General features: G+C 41.5%; 1 protein-coding gene across 1 annotated transcript in view; it reads right to left on the bottom strand.

Annotated features, from left to right (window-relative positions):
* The window catches only part of si:ch73-390b10.2 (Golgi pH regulator), a 10,796-nt gene extending 3,997 nt beyond the window's left edge, over positions 1-6,799 (bottom strand). The window contains exons 1-10 of the mRNA XM_046363626.1: positions 6,576-6,799; positions 6,307-6,366; positions 5,961-6,064; positions 5,734-5,840; positions 5,490-5,591; positions 4,949-5,069; positions 4,664-4,744; positions 4,405-4,514; positions 4,236-4,324; positions 1,280-1,372 (exon numbers count right to left, since the gene is read on the bottom strand). Coding sequence (XP_046219582.1) covers positions 1,280-1,372; positions 4,236-4,324; positions 4,405-4,514; positions 4,664-4,744; positions 4,949-5,069; positions 5,490-5,591; positions 5,734-5,840; positions 5,961-6,064; positions 6,307-6,366; positions 6,576-6,617 — 909 coding nt within the window. The 5' untranslated portion in view covers positions 6,618-6,799. The remainder of the gene's footprint in view (positions 1-1,279; positions 1,373-4,235; positions 4,325-4,404; positions 4,515-4,663; positions 4,745-4,948; positions 5,070-5,489; positions 5,592-5,733; positions 5,841-5,960; positions 6,065-6,306; positions 6,367-6,575) is intronic.
* Positions 6,800-10,813: the final 4,014 nt, after the last annotated feature.

Raw genomic sequence — 10,813 nt, 5'->3', positions numbered from 1 at the left:
TGTTGTCCTTAAGCCATTTTGCCACAACTTTGGAAGTATGCTTGGGGTCATTATCCATTTGGAAGACCCATTTGCAATCAAGCTTTAACTTCCTGACTGATGTCTTGAGATGCTGCTTCAATATATCCACATAATTTTCCATTCTCATGATGCCACCTATTTTTGAAGTGCACCAGTCCCTCCAGCAGCAAAGCACCCACACAACATGATACTGCCACCCGGTTGGGTCCCAAGAACACAGTTGGGATGTTGTTCTTCAGCTTGCAAGCATCCCCCTTTTTCCTCCAAACATAACGATGGTCATTATGGCCAAACAGTTCTATTTTTGTTTCATCAGACCAGAGGACATTTCTCCAAAAAGTACCACCTTTGTCCCCGTGTGCAGTTGCAAACTGTAGTCTGGCTTTTTTTATGGTGGTTTTGGAGCAGTGGCTTCTTCCTTGCTGAGCGGCCTTTCAGGTTATGTTGATATAGGACTCATTTGACTGTGAATATAGATACTGTGGTACCGGTTTCCTCCAGCAATTTCACACGGTCCTTTGCTGTTGTTCTGGGATTGATTTGCACTTTTCGCACCAAGGTATGTGTATTTCTAGGAGAAAGGTCCCATGGTGTTTATACTTGTGTACTATTGTTTGTACAGATGAACGTGGTACCTTCAGGTGTTTGGAAATTGCTTCAAAGGATAAATCAGAATTGTGGAGGTCTACAAAAAAATAATCTGAGATCTTGGCTGATTTCTTTAGATTTTCCATGACATCAAGCAAGGAGGCACTGAGTTTGAAGGTCGGCCTTGAAATACATCCACAGGTACACCTCCATTGACTTAAATGTCAATTAGCCTAACAGAAGCTTCTAAAGCCATGATATAATTTTCTAGAATTTTCCAAGCTGTTTAAAGGCACAGTCAACTTAGTGTAATGTAAACTTCTGACCAACTGGAATTATGATACAGTGAATTATAAGTGAAATAATCTGTCCGTAAACAATTGTTGGAAAAATTACTTTGTGTCCTAATCAACTTGCCAAAACTATAGTTTGTTAACAAGAAATTTGTGGAGTGGTTGAAAAACAGGTTTTAATGACTCCAACCTAAGTGTATGTACAGTCATGGACAAAGGTTTTGAGAATGACACAAATATAAATTGAAAGTTTGCTGCTTCAGTGTCTTTAGATATGTTTGTCAGATGTTACTATGGAAAACTGAAGTATAATTACAAGCATTTCAAGTGTCAAAGGCTTTCTTTGACATCTACATGTCTGTAAGTGTGTGACTCACCATGAAGATTTTCCACACACAGTAAATGGAGAAGAAGTAACCTAAGAAGTTAAAGTATTTCCCCTGGAATGTCTTGGAGTACTCTATCCGCTCCTACAGGCCCAGAGAACAGAGGCACAAAGACACCTCATTACTAAAAACCAAAACGTGCATTACAATAGCCTTAGTCCACTACATACTATACATGGACTGTGTGTGTGTGTGTGTGTGTGTGTGTGTGTGTGTGTGTGTGTGTGTGTGTGTGTGTGTGTGTGTGTGTGTGTGTGTGTGTGTGTGTGTGTGTGTGTGTGTGTGTGTGTGTGTGTGTGTGTGTGTGTGTGTGTGTGTGTGTGTGTGTGTGCAAGGCAAGCGTGCATTGGAGGAAAAAGTACAAATAATGTATCATGATATCCCCACTGAGTGAATAACATTACACCTGTTAATTCACACTCAGAATTCGTATTTAGAATATGGTAATACAAAATATAGAGTATGCTTTGAAAATAAATACTGTTTACTCTAATAGAATGTTTCAGTTTAGAATGTTTGGTTGTTAGGCACCTTGTTTTCATTTGATTTGGAAGTCCACTCTTTGGTGACAACAACCCCAAGACTTTGTGCTTTCCAAGATTATCCATTATTCAGAAATGAGCTTCAATAACCGCCAATTCAACCAGTCTGTACCATGGACGGTACCAGGACAGCCGTATCTTCCTGCAAGACCATCAGACTACATCAACAATGGTAAGAAATATTGTGTTCTTACCAGGAATTGGTTCATTGCTTATTTTTTTGGTGTATCTCGCATTATAATTAGAATGTAGGTACATAACCATAGATCTGGTTTTATGTGTGAATTTAGGTCAGGTCCTCCCAAGTCTCTCAGAGATCTACAACTGTGAGTGGTACTGGAAGTCCCAGTCCCTACAAATGGCCAGCTTCCGCTACCACAATCAGCACCTGCCTGAGCAGGAGAAACAACGTCTATTCCACAAACACATGGAGCTGAGGCGCAAAGTTGAATTTTACAGGGGAGTGACGAAGGCCTACCAGCCCAGATTGAGCTCTGGCGAGGAGTGGCCGCTCTTTTCTGAAGAAGACATTGAGAAACTGGAAGCCATTCCAGGGGTGTTGGAGTTGGCTGCAGTGATGGGCTTCCTGAGAATCTCTAAGCCCCGAATGAAGTGTTGAATTACTATTTATTAACTTTGTATTATTATTATTATTAGTAGTAGTAGTAGTAAGTTAACTATCTTAAGTGTGTGTCACATGGGTGACTATGTATCTGACTAGAAGCTGCCCACTTACATTGCATTATATGCCCACGCCAGAACCTTAATCACCTGGTACGTGTTTTACCCAGACATTTATAGAAGCGCACCTCTTTTGCCCCTTGTAAAACTTCCCCCTTTTGATCACAAGAGTAAGTAATTAAAGCTTCACGAAATTGGGACCGGTGAGTAGCTCGCACCTGTCCTTTATTTAAGGTGCGGGTCAGAAGCAGTGTGGGTCGATGTGAGCTGGGAGCAGAGCGGTTGCAGAGCCAGAGCCGAGGCAACTGATGACGACATGCGGTGGCTGGAGCGGACCTGGACCAGAGCAGACAGAGAAAAGTCCCTTCCCAAAGCTAAGTACCTCTACATATCCAACTCCAACATAATGCCTGATAGGGCCGTATGTCGACATTCTCTGCTGTGTTGCGTACTACGCACTCATTAATGCCAATGTATCTGTGGATTGAACCTGTAGCTGTGTGGACCCGACGACAAAGTGCCTTTGCGAACCGAATTGACGGCTGCCCGGCGAGCGGGAGGGACAGAGTGGAAGCCTTTTGGGAAATTGGGCGAGAGAACACTTCATCCTTCCTCAAAGCTAAGTACCTCTCCATATCTCATCACCAACAGTTCTCCTGATAGTGCTGCCTGCTGACATTCTCTACAGGTTTACGTGCTACACACTCATTAATGCGGGCACACCTGTGGACTGCATTTCTAGCTGCGTGGACCTGACTGGAAGACCACACACAACAAACTACTGTAAACCAGATTGAACCAGAGAGGAGGCCTGTTGGGGTATTGGGAGGCTGAAACACATTCACCCTTCCCTAAGAGACTAGTGAAGGATCATATAACCTCCACCTTACCTGACACCCTAGACCCACTCCAATTTGCTTACTGCCCCAATAGGTCCACAGACAATGCAATCACACTGCCCTAACCCATCTGGACAAGAGGAATAACTATGTAAGAATGCTGTTCACTGACTACAGCTCAGCATTCAACACCATAGTACACTCCAAACTCATCATTATCCTTGAGACCCTGGGTTTACACCCCGCCCTGTGCAACTGGGTCCTGGACTTCCTGACGGAACGACCCCAGGTGGTGAGGGTAGGAAACAACATCTCCACCCTGAATGATTTAAAATCACTAGTGTCCCCCCACGGGCTTTTGATCCAAAGACTATTTGTGAATAGACATTGTCCTTGAAAGGACATCTGATAATATTACCTGAGCTGCAAATCCCTTGCCTCTCCATTTATTTTTATTTACATTACCTTGTGAAATTGAGTTACTATTTTCCATGATCATTTGTTTCTGCTTTGTTATTACTGTATTCCTTTAGTTAGTTACTATTTTGGTTTATTGTAAATTGTAGAGTTGTGTATTTGGCAACAGTGCCATTTGCTGACAGAATCTTTGTCTTTCACTCAGTACAACACGACCCAGGAGAGGCCTGCTGCATCTGGAACTGGAGCCCTCAAAGCGATCCTGCCGTTGGGGGACCAGAACACTCCAAAAGGATTTTTAAAACAACCTTTTTCCATCGCTCCAATTGGGGCATTAAGATATAGTTCACATAAAGATGTGTGTTTGAATGATATACAGTCTGCTCCTCAATAGTAAATAGGGTTTTTATCAGAGTTCAACTGGACCGGTGGTCACGCTCCCGTTATGTGAACGTGCACATGCATTACCTTCGTGGCCTGCAGGTCTACTGTCTCCAGGAAGAGCTGGCGACTCAGCTCCTCCAGAGCATCCACTTCCTGCTGGATCAGAGACAAATCTGGAGAGGGGGGTCAAGGAACTGTACACAGACACACAATAAAAGCACACACACTTCCCATTAGGATGTGTGAAGGATACTCTCGCTGCCTGGTGGTGAGGAGGTGACACTCTTGATCATACCCCAGAATCCCGTCTGTTTGTTCTGGTCCTCCCCTCGCTGGTACATCTGCCTCCGTGTCATGGCAATGCTGCACAGACAAAACAGAAAAGGCATGACACCAAACACTGGCACAGGAAAACAGAAAACTAGAGCCTGAGAATGATTTGATTATCAGAAAAAGGTGAGGGTCTCTATGCTCTCTCTATAGAAAGATATTCCCCCATCCCTCTCCCTCACCGTTTCTTTTTGCTGACGATCATGTCCATGGTCTGAAGAAGTCTCCTCTCCAAGGCAAGAATATCACTCTCTGTCACATTCCTGTAGATAAAGATGCATCACATAGGTATACAGGTAGTGAGGGTAGTAGGGATAGTGGGGAATGAGAGTGTAGGTTATTTAGTTGTGACAAGTAGAGTATGTGAGGAGTAGAGTAGTAGGCGTCTATGGGGAGTTAGAGAATGGGATTGTAGGTAATGTAGTTGTTTAATGCTGTTTTGGTCTATACAGACTTAGTGCACTAACCGTAGGAAGTAGGACATGTAGGTGTAAGGGCAGTTGACAGCACCAAAGCCGGACAATAGAGCCATCAGCGTGACCCCTATGACCCCAACACGACTGATCAGCTGCTCGATGGACAGGATACCTGAGGTACAGAAACAGGTATGCAACATTATGTACAATCACTGTTACAATCCTTATAAGAATTTGGTGCTTATATTTGTCCTATTTCGTACAAGTGTATATTAATATGCATGCCTTTTTTGCATATCCCACTCTCCCAGAGACACCCTCAGTGTGGTCACAGCAAGGGTCTGCCATTAACAACAGCGAACCTGGAACAATTTGGGTTACTCAAGGGCACATCAACAGATGATTCACCTTGTCAGCTCGGGGAATCGAACTAGCGACCTTTCAGTTACTGACCCAATACTGTAACCACTAGGCTACCTGCCAAACTTTCAGCTCTACAAGAGGTGACTATGATTAGTGGCTACGGGTTGATTGGAATAGGGCCTTAAACACAGCAGTGAGAATAGGGAGACGGGGCAGGGTAGTCACTCACCATGTTTGGGACTGAGGATGGGGAAAGGGTCCCCCAACTTCCAAAAGAAATACATGAAGGTAAACCAGACGACACAGGCAAAGAGCAGCTTCTGTCTCTGCACTGAACACAAACACACACTTCAGAGACTGCGTGTGAGAATCCCCAGCAAGACAGCACCCATCATATACTCTGTAGCATCAAACACAGAAGGATCACTGGAATTATGCTACAGATGGAATAACATGGATAAAATGTCACTCACAAAGGCGGATGTTGCTGACGACAAAGTAGCCGATATAAAATGGCACCACGAAGATTAGAACCAGTAGAATCACATACAGGTTGAACTTCCAGTGGAAATACCTGGAACTGAGGGACACGGACATCTATGAGACATCGGCTAGTCTATGTTAGCTGGTTAATGGAGAGAAAAGTATCATACTGAATGAACGTGGTGACGTAAAGAATGAATTAAACCATTGTACTTACCTAGTTTCTAAGGCACCCAGTATCTCAAAGATGATGAGCTCAAACATGGTGCAGGAGAAGGCAAAAGTGATGGAGAACACCACTTGGACCACATACTGCCGTACCTGTTGACCGGAACATGACCACAGGGTTAGATCAGTCTCCGTAGATCACTGCTGTGTAAACAGCCATGCTGATGGATCTGTCTGTTTCTGTTTCTTGCTGGTTCTCCCAACTGTTCTTAAACAAAAACGGTCCAGAAAACATAACGACACCTAGCTACAAGAATAAAGACAAGGCATGTAGATGAATGTCTACCAAATCATAACTAATATAACAGTACTTGTGTAGTAACTAAATAACATACCTCATAGTCCTTGAACAGCTGCCGCATGAAGAACAGCCACCCAAAGCCAAAGAAGAGCACCTGGGAAGTTGAAAGATTTCACGTTAGTAAATTTGCCCAAGACAGTGTATGTGCAATCATTCTAGCTGGCTAACATAATAGCTGGCTAAGCAAAGGGAGCCAAAGTGGATGTTATAGTAGCTAGCAGTTGTTTGTAAGGTTACAGTAACTGTTAGCTAGCGAGAAGAACAGCCACCCAAGAACAGCTAACGTTAGCGAGCGATTCTTACCTGTGAGGTGAACATGATCACAGAATCCATAAGAAACGACATTTTGATTGGGAAACCACGGACTAAAATCTATAGAATACGTTTAGTTCAAAGGTTCTGCATTCAGCTCATGGAGAACTACAGAAAAAATGCCAACAAACACGTGAAACGTGGTTATTTTGTTTATATTTTTTGCATTGTGGAAACGCGTTGTTGAGCTGTCAACTTACTGGACTGTGAAGTACGTCATCAGAATGAGTCAGAGATTAGTCCATTCCGTCGCAGTGCTGTGACGTCCAAAAATGAGTTTGGCTGGTTGATACGTTTTAATTTAAATATTGTACTTTAATTTCAATATTATTTTGAGGGAATTAATATCTATAATAAATCGGTTTCTTTTTAATTGATCTACTGAATGTGAAACTGTGTGGTTTGTGGCCTGCAGAGGGCGACAAAAACGATGGTCTAGGTTGGGGATCCGTTAAGGTTGAATAAAGTCTGTTTGTTTATTTTTTAAATCCTTTCTTATAATATGTATCGTTTAATCTTACCAAACCAAGATCATCTCGCATACGCACATGATCCTAACATCAACGTTAACAGACACTTCTCTGAAATCCACCTGGGCTCCCGAGTGGCGCAGAGGTCTAAGGAACTGCATCTCAGTGCTAGAAGTGTACTCTGAAAGGTTCGAGGCTGTATCACAACCAGCAGCGAGCGATAGGGCGGCGCACAATTGACCCAGCGTTGTCTGGCCGGGTCAGGGTTTGACCTGTGTAGGCCGTGATTGAAAATAATAGTTCAATAATCATATGATGACAGTGTAACTTGTTGCAGGATTGTTTGTTTGTTATTATTCTACATACAATTTACAAATATCAGGCAAACATGTTCATTATACAAATGATCAGTAATCAACTATTTACATCACTACATCAAACACTTCTACTACAAAACAAAACACACAGGTAGTAAAGAACTGTGAAAATGTATTCACTCAGAAAAACAATGGCATTATTATGATTCAAGAAGATGTCATTATTTTTATTATTAACTAGGGATAATGTCTTAACTTGATGATTAAATTTGATCAGAAATATTTGTAATTTTGGTATATATTTCTGGAAGAATAAAACAAAGGCTGAATAATTTCAATGGTTTGTCATCATTGCAATAGTAACATACAATATCCTTCATGTCAAAAATATGATGTTCAAAAAGCTAAATAAGTACACCGCAAGGTTTTCCCAAACATCTATCAGAGATTTACAACAACATCAACACATTTGGACAACATGGAATAACATCTTATGTGAAATCTTAAAGAGCACTTCCTTAAAAGTGTTTGGTACACACTGAGTATACAACACGTTAAGAACGCCTGCTCTTTCCATGACAAAGACTGACCAGGTGAATCCAGCTATGATCACTTACTGATGTCACCAAGCAGTGTAGATAAAGGGGAGGAGACAGGTTAAAGAAGGATCGTTAAACCCTTAGACATGGATTGTAAAGGTGTGCCATTCAAAGGGTGAATGGTCAAGAAAAAATATTAAAATTCCTTTGAGTATGGTAGCAGGTGCCAGGTGCATTGGTTTGAGTGTGTCAAGAACTGCATCGCTGCTGGGTTTTTCACTCTCAACAGTTTCTTGTGTGTGTCAAGAATGAGCCCCACCTTTTTAACAACCAAAAATATAAATAAATAAAGAACTTTTTTGGGGGGGAGGGTACCTGTTTAGCATGTTATTTTGGTATTAATACGTGTCACATATCAGTTTGCAAACAATGTAAAAAATATACATATAATTGAGTTAATAATGCTGCATACAAACATGGTCTCTTTTTTGTTTTCTTGAGAAAGGCAGCTCAAAAATACAGGTGTTTCAGTGCTTTCTGTGATGGTAGGGCAAGCCAGCAGAAAAGTGTTGTGCCATGATTGGCTCAGTGATCTCTCACTCATGGGGAAACTATGTCATTGCGAAGTGTAAGGAGAAGCCTTGAAAATCCTAACCCTTTGGCTGCTGATATTAGAAGTGCCCATCCAAGAAGGCTCAAGAACATTGGCCACAGATAAAATGACATCAAATCACATTATATGTAGAGCAGCTTTGATTGGACTGATCATGTCAACATCATATGTTTACAATCTTAGCTAGCAGCCATCCTGAGTCAAGTTGACAATCAACTGGTAAATCCTTTTCAGTCCTTGTCTTATGAAGATAAATAATGAAGAGTAATTATAGATAAAACATATCGGTGCTCATCATCCATTGGACATAAACATTACACGACAAGTTGGAAATCGCAAATTCAACAATAAGTGGTTTGGGAGGAAGTGCGCACAGCCCATCCAGAAGTGCTCATCCAGAGGCGGCGCTCCTAGTGGACGGTGACTTTAATGCAGGGAAACTTCAATCAGTTTTACCGAATTTCTGTCGGCATGTTAAATATGCAACCAGAAGGAAAACAAATCTAGACCACCTTTACTCCACACACAAAGACATGTACAAAGCTCGCGCTCGCCCTCCATTTGGCAAATCTGAGCATACATTAACTCTATCCTCCTGATTCCTGCTTACAGGCAAAAATTGAAGCAGGAAGCACACTTGTTGTGTATTTGGCACAAATACCTGTTGTATTTGGCACATGTGACAAATATATTTTTTTAATCAAACTAGGCAAGTCAGTTAATAACAAATGCTTATTTACAATGACAGCCTTCCAGGTAACAGTGGGCCTTGTTCAGGGGCAGAATGCCAGATTCTTACCTTGTCAGCTTGGGGACGCGATCCAGCAACCTTTGGTTACTGGCCCAATGCTCTACCCACTAGGCTACCTGCCGCTTTGGTTTGATTTGACATGTATACTGTAGCTAAGAAAGTAAAATGTTAGTAAGTGCATGTTGTGCAGTAAGCTTTTTGTAGCCCATGTGCCTCACGCTAATAATTTTGTATTTTTTCCCTCTTATTTATCCTATAGCTTGTTTTAGAGAAATGTAATCATCAAATATTGTAAGAGCGTTCATTGTCTGCTTATATGCCCCCGTTATTTTTCCAAAGGTTCTGACTTGGTGTACAGGGAGAATACAGTAAGAACGGCCCATGTTCTGAATTGTGTCTCTGTACATTTCAAAAGTGCTGAACAGAACAAATAGTTATATTGACTATGTCCGTCCTTGCTTGCTCATTCATTTCTTCATTTAAATGACGGATTGCATCTTCTCCGCTCGGCGTTCTCTTATGCCATAGTTTGTACATCTCAGTTGTCAGTAGAAACCACATGTGTTTAAACAAGTCAGCCATATCAGCTATGTTTTTTAAGGCAGTAAATGAGGCTGAATGAACTGTTTCACTGCCAGACTCCGCTGATAGCCAGGTGTAGCAGTGGTAAGATGTTGGGCCTGCTGTTGGAAGTCTTATTTTGGGGGGAAATGAATATGTTCTCTGACTAAGTGATTTTTAGATACAGTTGAAGTCAGAAGTGACATACACCTTAGCCAAATACATTTAAACTCAGTTTTTCACAATTCCTGACATTTAATCCTAGTAAAAATGCCCTGTTTTAGGTCAGTAAACAATTGTTGGAAAAATTACTTGTGTCATGCACAAAACTATAGTTTGTTAACAATACATTTGTGGAGTGGTTGAAAAACAAGTTTTAATGACTCCAACCTACGTGTATGTAAACTTCCGACTTCAACTCTAGATGTATTTCTAAATATTTAACGCAGTCCTTTACAGGAATAGTTTATATTTCTTTATTGTCAGAGTCATTTTCATGTTTAGAAGCATTCGGTGTCACGCCTTGGTCATTGTATCTTGTGTTTTTGTTATATGTTTGGGTAGGCCAGGGTGTGACATGGGTTTATATGTTGTATTTCAGTATTGGGGTTTGTATTAATTGGGAGTGTGTATTATTAGACTCGCTGATAGGGTGTGTCTAGTTAGGCTTGGCTGCCTGAGGCGATTCCTAATGAGTCAGCTGATTCTCGTTGTCTCGGATTGGGAACCGTATTTAGGTAGCCTGAGTGCGCGTTGTATTTCGTGGGTGATTGTACCTGTCTCTGTGTTAGTCACCAGATAGGCTGTAATTAGTTTCACTTGTTTGTTGTTTTCTTCTTCAGTTATTTCATGTACCGCATTATCTTCATTAAAAGTCATGAGTAACCTACACGCTGCATTTCGGTCTGACTCTCTTCAAACAACAGACGAACTACGTTACATTCGGTTCAATCCAGACATAATAAAGTATGCATTGAT

This window comes from Oncorhynchus gorbuscha, linkage group LG09, assembly GCF_021184085.1.
Source record: "Oncorhynchus gorbuscha isolate QuinsamMale2020 ecotype Even-year linkage group LG09, OgorEven_v1.0, whole genome shotgun sequence".
Lineage (NCBI taxonomy): Eukaryota > Metazoa > Chordata > Actinopteri > Salmoniformes > Salmonidae > Oncorhynchus > Oncorhynchus gorbuscha.
The sequence above is the reverse complement of the archived record's forward strand: the minus strand, read 5'-3'. Positions and strand labels throughout refer to the sequence as shown.